The sequence below is a fragment of the Balaenoptera physalus genome (genome assembly GCF_965194825.1).
Source record: "Balaenoptera physalus genome assembly, chromosome: 15".
Classification (NCBI taxonomy): Eukaryota; Metazoa; Chordata; class Mammalia; order Artiodactyla; family Balaenopteridae; genus Balaenoptera; species Balaenoptera physalus.
Window position 1 is genome coordinate 75,622,923 of NC_138894.1, and position 23,998 is coordinate 75,646,920.

General features: G+C 48.9%; 1 protein-coding gene across 1 annotated transcript in view; it reads right to left on the reverse strand.

Moving 5' to 3' along the window:
* The window catches only part of PLB1 (phospholipase B1), a 128,476-nt gene that overhangs the window by 71,449 nt on the left and 33,029 nt on the right, over positions 1 to 23,998 (reverse strand). Inside the window, exons 8-18 of the mRNA XM_082426134.1 lie at positions 22,655 to 22,745; positions 22,268 to 22,319; positions 20,465 to 20,551; positions 14,155 to 14,217; positions 13,289 to 13,368; positions 12,352 to 12,427; positions 11,305 to 11,409; positions 10,137 to 10,193; positions 5,402 to 5,473; positions 4,520 to 4,594; positions 2,412 to 2,475 (exon numbers count right to left, since the gene is read on the reverse strand). Of these exons, the coding sequence (XP_082282260.1) occupies positions 2,412 to 2,475; positions 4,520 to 4,594; positions 5,402 to 5,473; positions 10,137 to 10,193; positions 11,305 to 11,409; positions 12,352 to 12,427; positions 13,289 to 13,368; positions 14,155 to 14,217; positions 20,465 to 20,551; positions 22,268 to 22,319; positions 22,655 to 22,745 (822 nt within the window). The remainder of the gene's footprint in view (positions 1 to 2,411; positions 2,476 to 4,519; positions 4,595 to 5,401; positions 5,474 to 10,136; positions 10,194 to 11,304; positions 11,410 to 12,351; positions 12,428 to 13,288; positions 13,369 to 14,154; positions 14,218 to 20,464; positions 20,552 to 22,267; positions 22,320 to 22,654; positions 22,746 to 23,998) is intronic.

Consider the following 23,998-nt stretch of genomic DNA (forward strand, 5'->3'; position numbering starts at 1 on the left):
TTGAAAACAACTCTGGAGATAAAACAGCTATTTTATAAGAGAGTCTTAGTGAAAAGGTGTCTTAACGGAAGGCACTTTGATCCAGTTGGTTTTTAAGATCATTTTCAACTCTGGGAATTTTTGATTTGCTGAAGTAGAAATACTCCATAATTAAGATGAGTTCAACAACGTTCATCAGGCTCCTACCATGTGCTGAGTCACTGGGGTTGTAAAGATAAGATGATCTGCTCTTACAAGTATGTATCAGATGCCTCATCTCAACTAGAAATTGCCAACATGATCTCCAGAAGAGTGAACGACCTTACCAGTATGATGATTATCAAGGGTAATAATAACGTGACCCTGTGCTAAGTCTTTTTCCCACCCTGACAGCCACAAGTATGATTAAAATGTCCAATCATAGATCAAGCGCAGTAATGAAATGTGTTTTTTGGTTTTGTCCAGTTAGTTGTTGCCATTTTTCTAAAGACACTTTTCAGGGGGACTCAGAGGTGCAGGCCCAACATTAGCCCATGAGTTCTGCCACCCAGTTGGCCGGTGCTAATGTTTTGGTCCCAGGCCCACTTGGTTAGATCAAGGAGGCGTAAATCTATCCATCTGCTTATCCAAACAGCTTCTATCACCAGAGTATCTAAGATCTCAAGGTCTCGAGATTTCTTGTGCTTACATCTTCAAGTGCCAATAAACAAGATAATCTTCAGGGTCAAGGAATAAAGAAGAGATTCACATTTTATTTGGCTTTCAGGTGTTCAGATATGCTCGAATGGATTGCTTGGTTATCACTGTCGTGACAGGAACATAATCTAGACAGATTGCAAAATCTTTACACACCATCCTTTCAGAATGATAAGATTAAAAGAGGATGGATATCATTTCACTGTAAAGAGTATGGCTATTAAAACATTCAAATTCCCCCCTCCCTCTCTCTATACATACATACATCTTTGAGTTTTTGCTGTTGGAGGGCCTACATATGAAGCTAACAATTTGTTTCTGCTACTGAAGTTCTGCTAGTAAACTAACCAATAGGAAGGGGCTGTCACTAAGTACGGGGGAAAAAGTCTAAAGACTAAGAGTGTGTGTGTGTGTAAGACTTTTTTTTTTTAAAGACTTTTATTTTATTTATTTACTTTTTGGCTGCGTTGGGTCTTTGTTGCTACGCGCGGGCCTTCTCTAGTTGAGGTGCGGGGGCTTCTCATTGCGGTGCCTTCTCTTGTTGCGGAGCACAGGCTCTAGGCACATGGGCTTCAGTAGCTGTGGCACACAATCTCAGTAGTTGTGGCTCACGGGCTCTAGAGCACAGGCTCAGTAGTTGTGGCACATGGGCTTAGCTGCTCTGCGGCATGTGGGATCTTCCCGGACCAGGGCTCAAACCCGTGTCCCCTGCATTGGCAGGCGGATTCTTAACCACTGCGCCACCGGGGAAGACCCGTGTGTAAGACTTTTATCACCTATTCCATTATTCTGCAACTTAGTCAAGAACCAGTTACACACGAAGTTTTGGTGAGAAGATTTTTAACTTACTTGCCTGTCATTTGGCTAGATTTGAGCGTGTAGAGCTAAGACAGGCATGAAGGGTGGGCTGACACTTAAACTTGTTCTACTAATACTCAGCAAATGGGGACAATGTGACTACAAGGATTTGCACACTGTGACATCTCCAAACTTCACTTTCATCCTGGAAGGCACATAAGAGGCATTCAACAATCACCTAATAGATGAGTGAACAAGTGAACGAATCAATGAACAAATGAGTCACCCTCTAGGACCAAGCATGAGAACCTATCGCACTGTTGCAGAAATGCTCCTGGGCTGACGTTGTGAGTCACGTGGGCCACCACACGGCTCTCCCGTGACCTCCCATGATCATGTGCACAGAGCCATCACTCAGAGTTTGGCTCACCTGGAGGAAAAGTTTCAGCCCTTAGGCAGCCCCTCTTTGGGAAGGTCTCTGCCTAGAATGTTCCATGAGCCTCATTTTCATGGCCCAGCACCAGTCATCTTGGAAACACAGAGAAGCAGTGAAAATGGCACGTTTGTAAGATGGCATGCTTTCCAATGTTTGAGTGCACTCTGCATATGGCTCTGACCCGGAGCTTGGACTGGTTATTTTTGCTTCCTGCTTAAAGGTAGTTTTGTTTTTCAGAGAATAAGTTCACCTCATCAAGGCTTCCCAGCGAGGACAATGACATCAGCTCACTCACCTGACACTGGGCCCTTTGCAGAGCATGGCCTGGCACACAGTTAATGCTCAATAAATGCTTTCTGATAATGTTATCATATTTTAGTTAAAGAATAATCAAACACAGGCATGAACTTACAAGTAAGCCCCTGTCATCTTAAGGCTGCTCTTACTTTGATGGTTTTAGACCTCAAATGAGTTTAAAAATCACTTGACTCAAGCCGTGTACCTGATGTGGGAATCGTGTCAGAGGGAGCCTTGTCAGGACACCTGACTTCCATTCCATTTCTCACCTAAAATGAGACACACGGAGAAATAAGAAGAAATGGATCTTGCAACCTAAGAAACTGGGTAAGAAGTGGGCCTCTATTTTGGAAGATATCACTTAGTACAGAAACCTAAGCATCATGTAGGATTTCTCCCTCTCTTTCAACACTCACATCTGAGTGTCCACAACACCCTTTCCAGATGCTCCCAAGCCGGCCCCCCCTTCCCTAGTCCCTCAGCCTCAGGCTAAGTTCAGGCCTTGTCCCTTCCTCCTGGAACATGGCCCTGTTCACCATCATCACTGCTGCCGGCCTGTGGGCTTCCTCCCCAGCCTTCTGAATCCATTCAGAGGACTCTTTCTCTCTCAATATAAAAATCACTCCCTTGCCCAAATTCTCAGTGAAAGCAGGAATTTTCAGCCATTTTGCTTCTTGTAAGTCCAGAGCCTAGAACGCTGCACAGTAGATGCTCAATAAACACTTGTTGGTTGAATAAGCATATTTCTACCCTGTACTAACATCAGCATAAAGTCCATCCTCCTCAGCACGGCGTAGGAAGCCCCCGACATTCCAAACCATCCACCTGACTCTCTGTCCCTCCACATCTTTGTCCGAACACCTACCTCTGCTCTTTCTTTCCCTTTCCCTCTGTTTCCCTCACTCCCACCCACCTGGCTTGAATTTTGTCAGCCTCAGGCTGAGGTCATGGGCACTCTTGGGGAAGCCTTCTCAGCTCTCTCCTGTCTGTCATTTGTTCTTCCATTGTGTTCCCAGAATACCCCGTGGAAACCTTACAGCACTTTTTACATTGTGCTATCACTGCTGGTTGACTCCACTAGACTGAGTTCCTTGGGACAAGCAACGTATTTGTGTTTTTATCTCCTATGCCTGGTCCCCATCCACCCACCCACCCACCCACCCATTTAGTTATTTGGCTAATGGTGACTAGGTACCTGCTCTGAGCCCCTGCCCTCATGGAGCTTGCATCCTAATGGTACACAGCTGGTATTCAGTAAATGTATCCTGAAGATATGCATTGCTCCCTCTTCTATAAAACTCATGGCATGCCAGATACTGTTATATGTGCCTTATACTTAATAACTTATTACAATTTAATAACTCTATTAGGTATGACTATGACCATCACCATTTCCCAGATTTGAAAAACTAAGGCACAGAGAGGGTAAGTCCCCCTGACACAGAGCCAGTAAGTGCAAGAGTCTGGATTTGAACCCAGAGCCAGCTCTCTCAACTCACGGCACCATGTTGCCTCTCAGATGTATCCTTACTGCTGTGATACTAGTTAGAAAGCATGGGACAAGCTGATAAATAAAGTCTTTTACGCTGTATCTCTTGGGCTTTGTGGTGCAGGCCCAGCCCATCAGCTTTGCCTACACCACTGGGAGTAAATCGCACCCTCTTTTATCCAATAGGGAGGCAGGGGTGGTGCTGGGACCACCACCAAATTCGTCTCAACCCATATTGGTCCCCAGTCCTCTGAGAAGGAGGACAACCTTCAAGCGTTTCTTGCATCCTCAGGGGAGTGGAGTGCCCTATCTAATCTTGACGGGAAGTATCAGAAAAAGACTCATGAGATAAGTCATAAGCAGGACGTGAGTGTGAGGTGGCGCCTAAGGTGTGGCCGACAGCTGAGGCCTTGCGGTCTCCATGCTGACAGCTTTCAGACTTCACCCCATTTCTCTGCCTTTTCTGGACTTTCTCTTCAGATTAAGGGCTCAGATGAGTTTTAAAGGACTTGTCAGAGATTTGGGGAGGGCCTGAAATTCTTGTCTCTCATCAAAATAGACGGGGAACAGGTAGTGCTGAGCCCCCCAACACACCCCGTGAAGCCATGGGATGCTGGTTGCTGAGGCCGTTTTAAAGACGGAGCTGGAGGGCAGCCCTGCTTCAAGCACCAAGGGGCAACCACACATGTGCTCCTTCACTCTTCTCCAACCTACCCATGGGGGTCCAGAACACAAGAACTGCCCTGGAAGCTTCAAAAGACTCAGCAAGCTACCGCCCCTGGTTCATTTGCATGTTTGTCAACCACAGAAAAACCTCTCCATACCTCAGACTTCGCCTGGGATTTTAGCAACCTGGGCAGATAGTTGCTGTTCCTGTAGGTGAACAGATAGGGATTCTCCTGCAGAGAAAGGTGATGCGTTGTAACCATGATCCAGAAATCCGTATCCTATAATCATCAACTTTTATCACCCAGCAATGCCTTTGGCCAATCTGAAACATTCATACCATTCTTCAAATGATGAGAGAAACATTCTCTGGCTTTTCTTCTCTGTACTGACCATTAGTTCCCTGACCATGAGTTCCCTGAAGGAGCTCATTAACATTTTGAAATTTCCCATTTGCAGTAGTCAGCATCTTTTGCTCTCTACCCGAGGTTCATGCCTACAGGCAAAGCAGATATATTTCCATGAAAAGAGAACCTAATCTTAAGTTTCCTGAGAGCCAAGGCAAAGAGGAAAAGAGGGTGAATTATACAGTTCTTACAGCCTAGTAACAAAAACTTACCAATTCATCAAGAAAGCCAAAAATTTGACTAGCATTAAGTGATAAAAAAGAATTCTATTCATTTACATTCAGTTATTTTTTCATTAATTTATTCGGCAACATTAATTCTATACCTACTATACATTAGGCGCATATTTAAGATACCCATCTTAGCATTTGGGGCCAAGTGAGCTGTGGCTTTGTTCCTATGCCCTCTACAAGCACGGAAGGGGCCTCAGTTCTGTCAAAACCGCTCTCCTGACCCACAGGTATAAACCTGAGGTGTGCCCAGGCCCAGAAGAACAGACCCGAGACTCTCATGGGCTAATGTCTCAACCAGGTAAGACCCACTTCGCAGCAAAGCCCCCTGCTTGGTGACCCCACCTTTCTCCCCAACTCAGCAGGAGATGCCGCCCCCCCGCCCCCTCCAGTCCTTGCCTACCTGAGAGGGACATTTCACTGGCCTTCTCTCTGTTGCACTGAATGGCTTATCTTTCTGTCCTGCTGGCTCCATCTAGAAAAGAAGGTGATGTTTAGGACAGAAAAGTCTTACACAGGTGGCAGCATCCTAGGGTACCACTGAGAAAGGCTCATTAGCTCAGTGCTTCTCAGAGTGTGACCCTGGGCGGGCAGCGCCAGCAGCACCTGGGAACACGTTAGAAATGGCAAATTCCCAGCCCCCACCTCTGGGGTGGGGTCCAGCTCCCTGTGCTTTATCAAGCCCTCCAGGGATTCTGACGCACGCTCAAGTTGAGGCCCACTGCGGGAGAGGAAGCACTGATTCCCAGCCCGCCCCTCCTGTTACAGGGGAAACTGAACACCAGGGAGGTTGAGCTGACACAAGGACATGGATGTCCAGAGTCAACCGAATCGCTCTCATAGGGTCACCGGCTACCTGATCACCCAGGAGCCAGTTATTCAGCTTGATGTCGCATCCCCCTCCTTGCTGCCCTGCTGCTGGCCAGCTCCCTGATTAAATTTGCCTCAGAGAGGAGAGTAGGAATGGGAAGGAAGGGCAAATAAATGGCTCTCGTGTAAACCAGCAGGGAATGAATGAAACCCTCTGTCACCTGGCAAGCCCCATGTCTTTACCTGGGACACAGAGGTACAGTGACATGGGACATAGCACGGCGCCACGTTAACAACTAGAGTGTCTAGCAATTCAGGAACAGTGATAGTGGTACCAGTGGCTGATAGAGGCAGCTACTTAAATGATAACTGAAGCCTACCTAACAAGATAAACAAAAAGTGTATGGTGTACCCGCCAGAGAAAGCAGCAGAGGATCGGCTCAGGTAAAAGCCTTGGAGGGAAGATCGAAAAATGAAGGCAGTTGGAGAATTCAACGGAGCAAGGATTTTAAGTTTCTTCTGTTATTTTTAAATGTTAGTTATACATTTGTAAACACTTAACAGAAAAATACAGTGGCTTTGAGAGATCACAGATTTTTCTCTTGCACGCACCGTCTTCTACTGTTTGGGGACCTCATGTTCGCTGCCAGCCCTGCCGCCCGCAGGAGCTGGGCTCCTAGGGCACCCGGTCCCTCCTCTCCCCTCCGCTTCCCTCCCACAGACCTTGACGGGGGACAAAAGAGGCAGGAGGCTACAGGATGGAGCCCCCCCTATCTGGCTCAGTCACGGGCTCTGCCATCTTCCACGAGCCTTTTAGATTCCTCAGCAATATCTTATCCCGGCATCCGTGCCCAGCAAACAAGAAGCAGGGAAAGAACTTTACCCTTCTCAGGTAACCTTCCTTCACCCAAACGGACAGGGTCAGATAAGAGGGTGTAATTAACCTTCTGTAAAAGGAGTGGCAACCTTTTGCTCAGGGGCTGGAGGAGGAACTGCACTCCCCATCTCCTTTCAGTTTTATTCTGATGGTGGGCACTCCTAAGTATGGGATTGCAACCCAGAACTTTCAGGGCCGCTCTGAAAGGGAGTGTTCAGTGGGCCTGAGTCAGTGGCCCAATGTCGAAGTGGCCTGACTTCTCTTCTCCAATCTTTCAAGAATTTAATCAATAATAGAATCTGGAAAGAAATGTTGAGAAAGCCACGTTGTGATAATTTTAGTCGAATGGATATAACAGAACCTAATTTTTTAAGGACTCCAAAGGAAAATTCATAGGTTTTCCCAATAAACCCATTTGCACTAAGAACCTTGTCCTAAATGTCTCTTTATCAGTCACCTACATCCTTCCTGCTGCCATTAATCCCCTTCACACACGCTCTGACCCTCCGTGCTCAGGATGGGAAATGACTCGGCAATATCAAATGACCCTTTGCGTGTCCCTCCATCCACCACCCTGCACTGCACACACCCACACACACCCTGGGGACTCTGGTCTTGGGCTCTCGCTCCACTTTTCAGCCCTTTAATTGCTTGCATCTCTTCTGCACAGCTTCCCTGCCCCCGAGATGAACTGGAGTGTGGCAGGGGTGGGGGGATGACCTTAGACACGCTCTCAAGAGTCCCGCTTGACTGTCAGCCCTTCTCGCCTTGCCCTGCGGCTCTGGCGCTAGTGCAGGGCTGGGCATAAGGTGGGGGGCCGTGAGTGCTGGACCTGGCAATTGAGTCCCCGCAGGTGGGTCTCATCAACACTACTGTTACATAAGAATTATCAGAAGTTATTGAGGAGGCAGGAAGGGCCCAGGGACTGAATTACGTCCCAAACACAAAATCCTCCTCCGCTTTGCGCCAGGAGCTCCGCTTCCGTCTGGGTGGCTCATGCAGCCAGGTGTGTTTCCGAAGCAGGGCCGCTCACGATGACTGCGTGCGGGTGTGTGGGGTTTTCTCCTTCACTGGCTCTCAGAGCTTACACGCACCTCGGGACTTGGCCCGGGGAGCAGACACTGTATGGCCCTGCAGGATCGCCACCATCGCTGTGTCCTAGGTCGAGGCCAAGGAGAGAAGCGGTAGAAGCTGGGCCCCTCTGGTCACAGCGATTCTGCTGGCCCCTCTCTGCTCCCCATGTAAGAAGGTGTCCCTCACTCGGGGCTCTTGTGTGTCTGCAAATGTGGGCATGACGGACATAGCTGGCTTTTACCTCTGTAGTCGCAGTTAAACACAACACCACAGAGGCACACAGAGGTGGAGGCAGGGAGGCTCCCGGCCTCCCCATGTCCCTGGGAAGACACAGGAGGGAACCCAAGGGTGAACTGCTCCTATATTTTCCAAGGTCCTCTGAGGCTGGCAAACAGAGAAAATGGGTCCCAGAAAGAGCACATGACTCATCTCAAGAAACAACCAAAAGCACAGCTGGACTCAGAACCCAGGTTTTCTGGCTCCTTACCCAGTGCCCTTTCCCCTAACCTGTTACCTTCGTAATTTCTCATAAATTAACCCGGGCCTGCAGGAGCCGTCCATGCGTCCTGGCAGCTGTGCTCACTCGGGAGCCATGCGATGGTCTGGCACTTTGCCCGAGAGGAAGCCAGGGGACACGCTTCCCTCCTCGCTGGCTCAGCTACAGGGACCTCAAGGCCTCTCCCTGGGAAATGACCGCTGGTTGGTTGGGCAGGTAACTGCCCACCTAGGAAAGCCGCCTCCTCCCCAAAGCCCCTGGGACACCTACTGGGTCCCAGTCCTTTGGCCTTGAGTGTGAGACCTCCTGTTCCCCTCTGGGCACCTGCCCATCCTCACCCTCGAGTGGGTTTCAGGACGCTGTGCATGCCGTGTGCCTGTCTGATTGCACAGGGCACTTCACTCATTCGTGGGGCCTCCTTATCCCGTTCCTCTCCCACCACCCCTTGCTAGTGCATTTTATTCTGCTCACACGGCTCCTCTTGCCTGGGAATGCCAGCCCCACCTCCTCTGACATATTTCCCCCCAACCCATGCCGACAAAGCCAATTCCAGTCCCACCCTCGTGGGGCTGTCCTGGCCTCTTGCCCATATCCCTTTTGGGTGCTCTGTCCAGGGCATGACCTTGTTCCTGCTGTGCCCTTCCAGCGATTCGCTAGGCCATTTGGTGTGTCTCCTGTATCTTCCTCGGACCCAGCATAGGGCAGGCACCCTCTAGGCTTTCTTTTGTTGCTTGGGAGAAGGGTAACAGAGGAGGAGAGAGGTTTGGCTGAGCTGGAAGAATCAGCCCTCCTCCCCCAGAGAGAGGGTGGAGGGACGGAGGCCTGTGCAGGGCTGGTCAGCTTCCTTTCCTCGGCCCTTCACAGGAGATCAGCAGCAAAGTGGTTTTCTGGGGCCTGACCGCTCAGGGGTCAGGCCCACCAACAAGGGTCCTCGTTCAAAGAAATCAAATGCCTTCTCCGAAGGCTAGCGTGACTCCATCAATCCGGGCTGCCTGGGCTGGCCCCTGCCCTCCCTGCTGTCTTACTGGCTACCGCACACCCAACTACAGCTGCTCATAGGACTCAGGTGCGAGACGGAGAGAAATTTTTCTAATGCAAGGAAGAAGAAAACCAAGTTTCTGTCACTGGAATTCTAGGATAGTTTGGATGGGAAAAAAATAAATGGCAAAATCAGGTCTCTGTCTGGTGCTCTGGAGAGGTTCAAAGTTTTGATGGAACATTCCATCCACTGACTAATCCCAGACAGCCCTGGGGGACCTTCAGAGTCTGGGGAAAGCCCGTCACAGTCAGAGTAAGAAGGGCCACCCATGGTGAATACTCACTGTGGGCCGGGAGGGAGCTATACACTCTCCATGTGTTGGCTCAGGGGTTTCGCAGAAAGGGAGCTGAGACCCTAAGTTCACACAGCTTGTGAGAGCTTTGAACCCAGGTCTTCATCACTCCACACTCACCCCAGGCACCACCCTGGGCATTGGAAACTTAAGTGTAAAATGAGGGAGAGCTGGACCAGGTTGCTATGTGAGCCTGCTGCCTAGTGCCCCACCCCAAGTGAAGTCTCCCAGACAGATGCCAAAGAAACGTTCCTGCGTCCAGAAAAAGCAGGACTGAGGCTGCCCAGGGAGCCCTGCTCACTGTCAGGGCTGCAGCCCAGCTTCTGGGGAGAGGAGGTGAAACTCCCAGGTGGTCCCAGATGGGCTGTCACTGGATGTGGGAGGGGCCCCCGATGGCCCAGAATCATCATCCTGGGGTCCTGCTGGTGTCCTTCAACCCCTCCATCAGAGCGGTGAGCAGACGGGGCACGACGGCAGAGGCCCTGCTCCTCCTTCCATAGACTAAACCCCAGGCTGGCAGGGCAGCGCCCCGGGACTCCCAGCCACTCACCATTCTGTTCCAGAGAGTCAAGGCGAGGACGGTGGGATCCTGGAGTGGTCGCTCCCCCTGAAAGAGAACCAGATGAGAAGCCCCGTGAGCCCCCGGGGATGGGACAGCCCTGCCGCGCACTCTGAAGCTCTCCCGGCAGAGATGGGGGTCTTGACGCACCCAGATTCTATCTCTCAGTCCCTCCCCATCAATAATGGCGGGAACTTATAGAACTGCTGTCTGGGGTCAGGGCTCGGAGGTGAGGGCCTGTAGGGGCATGTCACACGTCTGGCTGCTCTGCATCGTTGTGGGGTTGTACATGCTGGACTAAACAGCAGAAGGAGCAGGTGACAGGGAAGTGATTCAGGTATGGTCTGAGTAGGAGGGGGGGACGGGAACTAATATTCCTCCTCCTATTAAACCACTATTTAAACATCACTGAAGTCCTGGAGGGACACAATGACTCCAGTAGCAGGAGCCAGGAGCCTGGAGGGAGGGGCTGTCCCAGATGTCCAGTGCTGCAGCCCCAGAGGCGTCAGAGACCTTGCTGAGCTGAGCACGTGTGCACCCACCACAGTGCTTGTGGTCTGCACGGCCCCCCAGGGGTGAGGGGCATTTGCCCAGTGACCTGGGTGAGGAAACAACTCAAACTACCCTCCCTTGCAGGGATAGATGTGGCGGAGCCTGCAGAGGGAGGAGTGCAGTGTGGTGCCTGGAAATTCCATCCTGAATAGTCACCATAGCTGAGAGATAACTGCGGGCTTCCAAGAACCAGGTGCTGCTCTAAGTTCCTCACATGTATTTAATCATCCTGACAACCACCTTAGCAGACGGAATGTGAATAACGGCCCTGATTTCACAGATGAGGAACCAAAGCACAGAGAGTTCAAACAACTTGCCCAAGGTCACACAGCCGGCCCATTCCAAAGCCAGAAGCCGTCTGGCTGGAGTCCGTGCTCTTTACCTCTGGGCAGCTCTGCCTCCCGGAACGTTCCTCACGGGGCTATCCAACCCCACGGGGAAGTTGTCCAAAAAGTATAAGAGAACACTGCAGCATTTCCCCCTGAGACTACACATCCTGGGCTCGGTGAAGCTCAACTGGGTTGGGGCATCTGCAGAGGAGAGGGCAGGGGAGGGGGAGGGAGAGGGGGAGGGAGAGGGAGAGGGTGTGGGCCAGGCCCTCACTCACCGAGGGTGGCGGCAGGGCTCTCTCGTAGAAGAAAGGCTGGAAAACCACTGCGAAGGACTCCTGCTCGTTGTACTTGCTGGAGGCCAGGAGCTGTTCCCAGGTTTCCTGAAGAAAGGAGCACCAGCGAGGAGGCTCAGCCTGCCCCATCCTCACACCAGGGAGTTCCCAGCAGCCCCCCGGTCAGAATCACCCACCCATGCTATTCTGAATCACATGCTATTTGGAAGTTCCCTCTCATCTCACACCTCAGGGCCCTTTGATTAACTAAATCAGGTTTTCATTTTCCTCTGAAGTCCAGCATCAGGTAAGACCTGAGAACTATTCTCTGGGAGCTCAAGAAGTATACGCCAGCCCAGTATGTAGCTAGGGTCCCCACTCTCTCTTCAAGGGCTGAGTTCTGTAGAGGGATGTGCTATTAACCACTCAAAAAATGTCACTTCCAAAGCAAGAGAAATGACATACAGCTTCATATAGAAAGCTTCTTATACAAAACTTCTTCTTAAATAAAAATCATCATGTTAACACATGTCAGCGGGAACCGCGCTTTGCACTGTTTGCTGGTGGGGATGGAGGCTTCCACTGAGCCACCCACACTGTCTTGGGGTCTCTCCTGTAAACTAGACGCACATCTTCAGGAGCCAGACCGTAGTCCGGGCTACAGGCTGGGGCATAAGCCTAGTCCAGGCAAAGCAGCCTACCAGCCACAGACGCAGTGGCAGAAGGGGTGACGATGACCAAAAGCACCTCGGAATGATCTGCAAAATTCTTCAGCATCTTCTACCGTAGGTACCACCACCACCCTCCACTTCCATCCACTCCCCGCCCCAACCAGTACGGCAGTTCCCACTTTACATGCAGGAAAATCAAGTCAGCACCTGGAAGTGACCCAAGAGCAGCTGCCGTCTTTCGCTCCTGACTCTCAGTTCTGACTTCAGCTTGGGGGGGGTCCTACATCAGCAAATGTACACCCTAATTGTTCCCACCATCCCTGTTCTCATGACCACCTGCCCCTGTGAGCCAACAGGCAGTGTCCCAGAGTGGGCTCACCTGATAGGCCCACTGGGTCACAACCTTGGACAGCCGCGAGGTCTCCCCTGAACACCTGCAGGGCTCGGCCGTGGGACTGCAGGTTAAAACAAGCCGGAAGTGAGCGTGGGTGCCGCGTGGGGCCGTTTAGACTCCCTCTTGGAGGAAGGTGGGGCTGGGGGCACTGGAAGTTGCTTTGGGAGCAGGGGAAGGGGAAGCTGGAAGTCTCAGACGGCCCAGGAGAAGGAAGGAAGGAAGCACACGTTGGGGAGAAAAAAGGGTACGTTATGGAGACGCTCCCTCCCACTTCATCTCCTGATGCACCGCTTCCCTCACTGCTCCTCCCCCAGAAACCCACCTCCTGTTCTCCCTTCCCCTACTCTGAGCCCTTCCTTCGCCTTTCTTCCTCTTCAAACCCCCCTATCCTCTCTGCACTGTCCTCTCCTTTCCGTTGCCACCACCTACAACGCCCCTGCCCTGACTTTATCCACGTGAACTTCTTTTCCACATGCCAAGCCAGAAATCTCAGGATCTGGGTTCAGAAAGTTTAAATTCTCTGAAAAATCTCAGAAATACATGGGAATCAAGTTGTGTGAAAATAAAATACAATTAGGCTAAATTGTCTTTCCAATTTCTGGAAGTAACACTTCTTGGCTTATAGCTGTTTTGCCCAAGCTGTTTTTTAAACTCTCAAGTCGCTCTGATGGGGTAGGGCACCTGTCACTAGTCAACCAGGCTGCATATTTCGTCCTTTAACTCAGTCCCCAAAACAATGCAGCAGAGGGCCCCTTCCACAGCCTGACTCTGCCCCCGCTGGCTGTGTGATCTCACACACGTCGCTTTGTCTCTCTCCGACTCCCCCCCCTTGGATCAGTTGATGCACGTGAAGTGCCCCACGCAGTGCCTGGCGCGTGGCACCAGTCGACAAATGCTGGTCCCTTTTCACTTCCCTTTTTACCTGAGCGGAGTCCCCTGATGCCAGGGCGAGCCCCTCAGAGCCTCGGAGAGATCCACCAGGTTCACAAATGCTCTGGGGACCTAGGGGGATACGAGGGGCAAGATGAGCATTTGCAAAGTCGCTGTTGCTGCCCTGCGGCCTCTCTGGAACCCCTGGTTTGAGCCTAGTTTGGGGTCTGGTTGAGCGCGACGGGACTCTCCTTGGTTAAACAGGCAGGCCCTTTGGGACATGGTTGGTTGGGGTCAGTTCAAAGCTGTCAGCCCTGTCGGCTGTGCCATCCAGAAATGTGTCATTCACCGCCCCTCATGGTGGGCAGGGCACCTCCCCAACACAGGGCAGCAAGACCCAGTGGTAATGGGACTGTGGACCCTCTTCCTCCCTAGGGAAAGACGGGGGAGGTGAGAACCCAGAGCTCCCCTGGGATTTCCAGGACATGCAGTGCTCACCCTAGGCACTTAGGGAAGCCTTGAGAGTTCTCAAGGTCCCTCCAGGCTCCAGGCCATCACTGCCCCAGACACAGTCAACCGGGCCTCTGGAAAGAGCGGGTCACAGAGACCCCAGGGAGGAACAGGGCTGTATCCTCCCTCCTCCCCAGGGGGCCCCTCTTAGTAATATCCTTTGCAAGAGTGAAGAGCTCGATCTGTGACCCGTGTTTTCATCAAAAGCACTCCAGAGCCTTCCCTTTCCCTGGGGTCTTGGTCTCCCTCCTGGGAGTCCATTTCCCCGTCCCGGTGGAGTCCATTCGAAAGAAACCAGAACCTATCCCACCAACCCACGGAAGGGCAGCTTCTCCCGGCTGCTGCAGGTGCCCGTGAGGGAGCCCCGGGTGCGTGGTCCCACCAGGCTGAGGGAGCTGCCAACCTCACCTCCTGGTACAGGTGGTCCAGCATTCTCGTCAGCTGGTCCATGCTGCTCGCCACGTGTCTTTGCTGTGGAAGGAGAAATGTTCTGAGTGTGGGTGGGGATGGGGGACACGGGGCAAAGATGCCCAGGCTCACGCTGGCCTGTCCCTTCACCTCCCCAACCCCCCATCCCCCCTCGACAGAGATGATAGTAACAAAAGCCCCATCTAGACCCCAGTTTCCCACACACCAGTGTAGAGTTCCCAGAGCTTCCTGGGATTTTTTGTCCATTCTCTGACTTCCCCAACACATCACCCGCCAGGAAAAAAGTAAACTCTCCCAAATGAGAAGTTCCATGTCAGGGAAGGGCAAACCCAAGGTCAAGGCAATTCTAAAGCTCACATGAGGGATATGAGACCAGATTTATTCCCAAAGACTGATGGAATCACTTTGATCTGAAGAAAATCAGGTCCAAAGGGGGAATGCTTGGATTTAAGGACCCAGATGAACCTCAAAACTTCCACATGGCACTCTTATCAGACCTTTCCCTGCCACATCTGCCCTAAGAAAAGGGCTCCTGTCACTGAGTATTTAAAGACACCTTCTTCCCACTCAATTCCTTGCAGGTAATGAAAATAAACAAATGAGAGCACTTCAAAAAACGACCCTGGTTTACCTTTTCAGTGTAAAAACAAAACAAAACAAAAATAAACTTTGCAACAAGACAGATTCCTAAGCTGCCTGCAAACCTGCTGTCCCCTGAGGCGACTTGGCTCAGACAGGAAGACAAAGCAGGCCTAGCAGCTGTTCTGTTTCCTGGGGGGGACACAGGCGGTGACTCTGGAGACAGCTGCCAATCAGTCGGGCTGGGACTGCGTGGAGGGCAGTTTCCCGCCCCTGTGTCCCTGCTTTGGTGCGAGGCTGTCCTCTGGAAGCCAGTCCAGCCCACTCTGCTGCCATAGCCAGCAATAAAGCTTCTGTCTCATTTTTTCTCTCCCTAAGCATGACATTAAGCATCACACTTTCCCTTCTTAAGAGTCATAGGAACTTTGTCTAGAAACGTCCTCACTGCCTGTATCATATTCAGGGCATCCTTCTTCCCTCGGGGAATCGCTGTATGGGTCTCCTCGGACTGCAAACCCTGATTTAGAAACCTCTTAGTCAAGGTGCCGATTCACTGCTACAGAGTGAATCAGGGCCCACCTAGGCTTTCCAGGTATTGAATGGTTGTATTTGGGGCACCAACTGTCCCTGTTCCTTAGTGGAAGACATGCTGCTCCTATAAAATGTCCCTTGCCTATAAGGTCACACATGATAAACTCCTCCATAACTCGAAGTCAGGAAAAAGCTTATTTCTTCAAAAGAACTTACACATTTCCATATTTTGCCCCCAGAATCAGAAGAATGCTCTGTTATCAAACATGTGCCTGCAACCAGACTTAACTTTTTCTACCAAGTTATTTATCTGGGATTTATTCCAAGAAGTAAGATTATTCAGTCAAAAGACACAAACACTTTTAGGTTTCTTGAGTCATACTGCCAGCATGTCCTCCAAAATGTTGACACCTGTTTCTAAAGGCATCTGCAATGAATAAATGGGTATATTTTTGAAACCAAATGTTGTCATCCATTAGATACCTTAAACTACAACTTGCTTAATAAATAATGAACTGTAACATGTCTTCACTGATCAAGCTCCCTTTAATTGTTTTTATAAAAACTTGCATGTCCTCCAAGCATTCCATAGCCTAAACAATAAGATGTTTGCCCAAGTTGTGTTTCAGGAACTTGGAGTCAGCTGTTCACTGGCTTGAGCTCCAACTGGACAAGACTGGTTGAGACCTCCAACTGGGCGTGTGTTGAGTGTCCCATCAGTGACCGTCTGAGGTCAGAGGGCCCAGAACTCCACCTTCAGAACATGCTAACACTACCATTTTCTGAACATGCATCCCATGAAGAAGCATGTGTCCCTTGAAGAAACATGTAGCTTAGTTGCACCTGCTCAGAACGATTACCTCACCTTTTTCTTCTCTCCAATCACCTATCCCCCACATTCCCCACGCCTCAGACTGCCCTGTTTCTTTATCTCATAAATATCCCGAGGTGGATTTGAGATTTGCTCTCGCATCACCTCACTTGGCTGCCTGGTGAATAAATCCTTTCTTTCTGCAAACCCCGGTGTCCCAGCATTTGGCCTGTCATGCACGGGGCAAACAAACTTGATTCAGTAACAAATTTTTGCAGTGTCAGGCTTTGTTTTTGTTTTTCTTTTCCTTTATTTTTTCTCTTCTTGCAATTTTGTTCTTACTCCATATAACTAGACTTTAACTGGACAGCAGTAAGCAAGAGTCCAGACTGTCTATTCCCCATGAAAGGAGCCCAAAGGTCTCTTAGGGGAGGAAAATTCCAGGTCCTAAGTAGGGCAGGACCGGAGTTTAACATTTCTTCTTAACAATAAAATACCTTTTTCTCATATGAACTATTTCAGGAAACCTGACATATGTGTGCCACAGTTAAAGGCAGAGCTGCTCTGTGAGGTCGGGTGGAAGCCTGGAGCCCACAGTCTCAGAGCACCTCCTGCGGCCCCTGGGACTCTGCAGAACAACCCCTGAGGGAGAGGCCATGCCTGGGATGTGCTTTGAGGATGCAAAAGTGCTGTGTAAGGGCTTCTCAGATGGGGGATCCCGGTTAGCTGTGGCCAGAAGCACCACCAGGATGACTAGGAGGTGAGGGGTGGGTCTGGGCTGCAGAAGCAAGAGTGCAGGAGTGAAGGGAGGAACCAGCCCACCCAGGCCAAGGAGGCTGAGAGCCAGAACCATGAGCCACAATGTCCTTTGGGGGAAATGGAAGTGGAGGTGGGATTTATTCTAGGCTCCAAAGCCTTGGTGGTCTTTGTGCAAAAGGAAAATCAAGACGGAAGGAAAAATGCAATACAGTGGGAATTTGAGTGGATGCTAGTAAACATCGCTACAGTGAGTTCAGTTTACAGAGATTAAGTCACTGGTATGTAGTCATTTAGAAATCAGGAGTGAAGCATGAACATTTGTCATATGTTTACAACCAATTAAAAGTGTGAGGTTCTAAGTGTGAATAAACCTAATCCATATGTATCAACATGATTAGATCCTGAGGGAATTTCACATACTGACAAAAAATCATTAGCTTTGATAACAACAAGTGTTGGAAAGGTTGCAGGGAATGGGTGTGCTCAGACACTGGTGAGAATATGTGATATTGTGATTTGTAATACGAGGTATATATTTGGTCTTTGTCCCCTTTTACGGCACAGAGTTCATAAACCATTGGAATTTCCTAAGTGATGAGAGCATAAAAGTGTATTTTGCTATGTTAATGAGGTGACTTTGGGACTACACCTAAGGATGGGGGCTGGTTGCCGGGAGAACCAACCCTGGGATCAGAGAGTTGGAATTTTCAGTCCGCCTGCCCACGACCGCCACCCAACCTGGGACTGGAAGTTGAATCAATTGCCGTTGGCCAATGATTTAGTCAATCCTGACTATGTAAGCTCCATAAAAGCGCAAAAGGATGGGTTCAGAGAGCTTCCCCGTTGGAGAGAGCAGGGAAGCTTCTCGCTCTTTCCCCATACCTTGCACTATGCATTCTTCCATCTGGTTGTTCCTGAATTATATCCTTTTATAATAAACCAAGAACCTAGTAAGTAAAATGTTTCCCTGGGTTCTGTGAGCCACTCTAGAAAATTAATTGAACTCAAGGAGGGGCTTGTTGGAACCTCCAATCTATAGCCAGTTGGGCAGAAGCTCAGGTGACAATCTGGACTTGGGATTGGCATCTGAAATGGGGGGTGGGGACAGTCTTGCGGGACTGAGCTCCTAACCTGTGGGATCTGATGCTGCCTCCAGGTAGATCGTGTCAGAATTGCGCTGAATTGTAGGACACACAGCCGGTGTCTGAGAATTGCTTGGTGGCGTGGAAAAGCCCCTTATATGTTGGGATTGGTCCCAGGATATTAGAATATGAAGGTGTTTAGCTCCTTTGGAGGGCAATTAGGCAGTCCTTTAAGACTTAAAGTGTATGTATCTGATGACCAGCAATTCTATGTTTACGAATCTACTCAAGGCACTTTCTTCAAACTGCTTTGATCATGACCCACAGTGTGAGATATGTTTCACGTCACAACCCGGTACACACATATCTATATATAAATGAAGCAAAAATAATCACGAACCAACACTTACCTTACTACATGAAATGAACTCTAATATTTTGTAGTTGATTCTAGTCTATTTCTTTTTTTATAATTTTTGGTTGTAATCTTTTAAACTGATTTTTGACCCACTAATATACTTCAATCTATAATCTGAAATATAATAAATTACATTGTAATTGAATACAATGAAATATAATCACTGTATTTAGAAAACCACCATGTTCAAGTAAATGAACAAGATTGTTTATATTAGTGGAAAACTAGAAACACCTAAATGGCCATCAATACAGAAACAGTGAAATAAAATGTAGTAAATGTACACAGTGGGATACTATTTAGCAAGTAACAGGAATAAACTCAATCCATATGTATCAACATGACTGGATCTCAAAAACACTTGATTAGTGAAAAAAAATTGTTCAGTAGTACATACGATATAACACTATTTATGTTAAATCTCTCTCTTATATACACACACATAAAGGAATACTGGGATTTACAAATATGCAAAAAATTTGGAAATAAAAAGAGAGAGAGGATTGGAGGTGGTGGCTAAAGGGTATTTTAGCTTTAACTATAATGTTTCATTTTTTAAAAGAAGAAAGCATCTGTGCATTGCTTGTGTAACTAAAATTTAATAAAAATAAATAATGCATAAATGGACACATGCACACAGGAATACATCATGTATGTATTCAAGAATGCATGTAATGTATTGAAGGAATAAATACACGAAAGAATGCAAGAATTCACATAGGAATGCTTGAACACAAGATAAAATATATGGAAGAAATCATGAATGAGTGTTAAGTATCAACGAATATATTCAAATATTAAAAAATCAAACAAATGCTAGCATGAACAAACTCATCGTAAATACTAGAATGTGTGCCTGCATGTAGGAAGAGAGGATGAATTTATGCATGAACAGATAACTTATGGATGGATGAATGGATGCATGGATGGATGGATGAGTGGATATACAGAGAAATGCAGCAATGCCTAAATGCTTGTTTGAGCATTTCAATGCATGAATGTGTAAATTCATGAATAAATGTTGGTGTGCGTAATGGCCAAAGTGCAGGGGGTGGTGCAGAGAATAAACAGGGCATGGAAATTTCACTTGGTATGGGAGAAAACAGAGGTGAAGTAGAATAAGCTTCAAGATCTATATGCCACAAACCCAGGAGATCTGCAGGAATATTGTTTAACGAGAGCTGATCAGGGAAGGTGGGCTTCTGTCAGCATTCTCCCAGGGCCTAACATCACTAAAAGGAGGGGGTTTTGGTGGTGGAGCAGGAGTCACGGGGCATTTGGAGGAAGGCAAGAGTACGTATTTGGGAGAGGGGCACAGAAAAGAAGAGGACAGCATCTCAAGAAACTTCACCCTTGTCTGTGCCATGGCCTGGTGGAGGCCCTGGAAGGCTGCTGAAAGGACAGTGGGCAGGTAATTGAACTGCCGTAAGTGGCAGGGCCAGCTTGGTGGCAATCAGGCTTCAGCCTCCAGAAGAGTCATCTGTGTGCCATTTATGTCACCATAGTCTAGGCCTCTAAGCCACCCTCTCACTTTCAATTGATCCTAACCTGGACACTTGTCAATAAAGACTTAAGTCATAGTCAGTCACCCACATAAATATTTTAAAAGTCACATGTTTCATATCCCATTCCTGGCAATGCCAAAGAGCCTGGAAGATATAGTCTACCTAATAAACAACTGGACGACTTCCCACTAAAACTAGAGTTCACGGTGAACTAGAGTTCAAGAGGTGTTATCAAAAGTACTGCTTTATTTCCTAAGTTCAGCATTCAAATGAAATCAGAGTTAAAAGAGGCAAAATGATTTTTTAACTAGGAAGCGGATTTTCCTCAGTTGCAGAATGATCATTGACTCAGCTTATCTATACCATGGTTTCTTTTTCCTGAATGGTAAGGATGGTAAGTTAAAAATACCTCTCCCTCAATATGTTTCCTTCAGCCCTTAGATATCTGTCTGTCTCTCTACCTGCCTGCCTGCCTGCCTGCCTGCCCTAACTCTGAAACAGATGCCATCAGGCCCAGCCTGCCAGATGTACATCAGGCAGGTTTAGTTCCTGTTGCACCCACCCCAGCATCTGCAATCCCTCTGCCTCCCAGCCTGTGGTTTACCTGTTGGGCGGAGGGACACAGGTGACACTGGCTAGTGTTACTGAAGAACACACTGATGAGCTTCCAGTCATTTTGAAAGTCAAGTTGCTGGAAGAAAGGACAATAGCATCAAAAAGAGATGGTGGTGAAACCTGAAGCCAAAAGAACTGCTTTCTTTGCATGTCTTTCCATTTCATACACCCACCCCCATAAAACCATATGTATGGATTTTTTTTCCCCAAAAGGAGATGTATATGGTGGGAATTTAAAGTGGTATAAACTGCTCTACAAGGCAGTTTGGCAAAATTTATCAAAACCTTTTTTTCTTTTTTTTTTTAAAGGGCTTACCATTCGATCCAAGCCTTGTTCATAAGAGTCAAAAATTGGAAACAATATAAATGTCTAAAACAGAGGACTGCTATGTAAGTAGCGGAATGCTCATAAGACAAAACACCATGTAGTTGTTAAAACGATGCTGGAAAACATAACTATTGTCATGGGAAATATGACACCGAGAAAAGCAGATTATAAAAAGTTTCTACATCTAGTAATGTCCCTATTTTATAAAATATATACAGATAAACGTGCTTGGAAAAAATGTGGAAGGGAATGTACACCAAGTTGGGAACAGTAATTCTCTCTGGGCATCATGTTTAAGGATGATTTTAATATTCTTCTGTTTGTGTTTTCTGATCTTTCTCTAATGAACATGTGTTATGTGGAACAAAAAATAAACTTCTGTTTTTTAAGAGGCAGCATGGTGTACTTGAGGAGCATTGGATATGAATGAGGCACTTTAGATTTTAGCTCTTAACTTGCTGAGTGAACTCGGACGGGTCACAAGACTTTTTGGGACTTCAGTTTCCTCATCTGTAAAATTGCAGGATTGGATTCAAGACCTCCTAGCCATTTTCCAGAAAGTTACGACCATTCCAGAAATTCAGGAAGTCTCTTGTGAGGAGGAAACCAACGTTTTACGGCATCACTCCTGTAATTGTCCCTGCCCTTGTATAACCTGGAATGACCTGACTTGAACGCCTGAACTCTTTAATGAATGCATGACTGGCCTAAACAGTGGTTTCCCTTGGTTCCAGTGGTCCAGGCTGAGACCCTGGTTAGAGCCAGCTTGGTAGCAAGGCTTGCCTTGATTTGATACTTGTTCATAAGGAGAGCACAAAAGATTAGAGGTGGCTAATTAACAAGCCCAGATGTGAGTTTCTGAGTAAAGAGTGTCTGATCTGCTAGAAGAGTGGGGACCAGGGCCCCAGCATGTACGTTACAGAAGCCTCCACCCAAGAACTAAAATGGGTATGGTAACTAATAACGACAGCAATGGCCACTTCAGTGACCATGACAGCTGCAGGCTTGCACTGAGCACTGCCTCTGTGCCAGGCACATCCAACACCTCCTTGAATCCACCCTAAGCCCTGTGCTGCAGGCCCTTTTATTACTCCCATTTCGTAAGTGGGAAAACTGAGGCTAAGAGAGGTTAAGCGCCTTACTCAACATCACACAGCTAATAGGTGGAAATTCAGGATTCACACTCAAACTGGTCTCCCTCTGGAACCCAAGCCCTCAAAACCACCTCGCTGAGCAAGAAGTTATTCAGCCCACCTGCTGACTTTCGGCAGGACCATACTGGGAACATGAGAAGCGGCCCTGGATTTTACTGGCCTCCAGAGAATCACCAGGGGAAAGGCAGTCTTGGAGGGCCCAGGCCACACTGGTTGCCGAGTTCAGGGCATGATGGCCCCGGGGCGTCAGCTGCCTGATTGCCTCTCAGCAAACACAGATGGCCCCCAACAGAGTCGGATGGATTCTTACCTGGTTCTCTTTCATGTTCCTCACCAGCTCTTTTGCCTGAATCCACAAGTCTCTGCACAGAGGGAGGGAAGCAGAGAGAAAAATCAGTTAAATACAACTTTGTTGAGGGCCGGAAGCTTGCCCCTTGCCTCAGCCCACATGCCAGTCTCTGAGCGGGAGGTTGCACTACACCACTCCTGGGTTCTGGGGGGCAGACATTGACCTGATTTTTTAAGTTAGGCCCATGAAGCAGACTAAAATCAGTGCAGGAGGTAAGTTTCGGCTTTCACACAGATCTCTAGTTTGAAGCCTCTGACTCTTCCAGCCCCCCACCCCAAATCCTCCCATCTAGAAACCCAGGACTGACAGGAGTGCACAACCCTGCAGAGAGTCAGAAAAAGAGCTTACTCAGCACCGTTACGGGGTACCACTCCCTTCCCAGGGCTGCAGACGGGCCTCAGGACAGATGGATTGAAGTGTCTGATGACATCTGAAAGGACTAAAGATAGAGCTGGTTTGAGGCTGTGGTCTCGGCATGCGGAGGTCACCTGTAAAGACTGACCCCCTTTGGGGTGAGGTACCAGGGTCATTGCCCCTGTTCCGAAGCATGACCTGCCTCGGGCTGTGAGGTCAACCTCGTAGCAGGCCCCTAGAAGTAAACGGAGCTGAAAAAAATGAGCATTCGTCAGGTACTAGGCCAGGCCACGTGCTAAGCACTCAGGTGTGTGTGAAGGAAACCTGAGGCTGGGGGAAGCCAGGCTAGCTCCCCGAGGTCTCAGGGCTGCCTGAGGTGGCTGGGATCTGAGCCTGAGCTCTCGGACACCAAAGCTCTTCACTGTCCTGCGCTACTGACTCGTTAGGGAGAGTGTGCTGGGACAGGGACCCGGGCAGGCTGCCTTCCCGCCACCCTCCCTCCTCCTGAGAGTGACAGCAGGGCGGGAGATCTCCGGGGAACACGCAGAAAACTCATCCCAGAGCTGACAGCCAGAGGACCGCTAAAAATAGTGCTGTCAGGAGCAGTTAGGCTGCGTAATGCTCCCCAGAGAGGCGAGGGCAGAGTGGGGAGAGTGTCACGGCAGGGAGGTGGCGCCACCCCACCCCAGTCCCCCTTGCTTTTTGCCCCTGTCTGCGAGTGCCTGGGGCTTTGTGGGAACGGAATCCAGGAGGCGGCTTTAGAGGGGCTGCCTTTGAAGGGAGCTGACACTGTGCAGGCAGCAGATGCGGACCCTCCTACCACTTGGGCCATCAGTATCCTCTCACCTGTCAATCAGATCCTGGAGGGCTGCATACCAGGCCTCAGCCTCTCCTGCTGGATGGCGAGGGCTGAAGGCAGGACCAGGACTTTATTTATCCCTAGCCTTGCAGGGAGCCTTATAATTCCAGGCCCTCGGTGAAATTCACTGGCTGACTGACAGGACACCAGCTACCGCACTCGTCCTCACGCTCTGCTCAGCAGAGCGTCTGCACTGTCGCCCGAGTCTCCTCACTAATTATGGACTGAAAAGCGGTGTCCCTGCTCTTGACTTGTGAGCACCAAGCATAGGTGACTCTATCCACCAGGCTAATTCAGCCGGCGTTAAGGGACTCAGGGGTTCCAGGATGACTTAATCTACTTGTAAGGGACCTCTGATATTAAGTGAAAAAAACCAGGTTACAGATAGCATATTCCTAAGCACATTCATATATAAAAAGGCCAAAATGTTAACAATGATTATGTCTAGATAGCAGGATTACAGTTGGTTTTCATTCTTC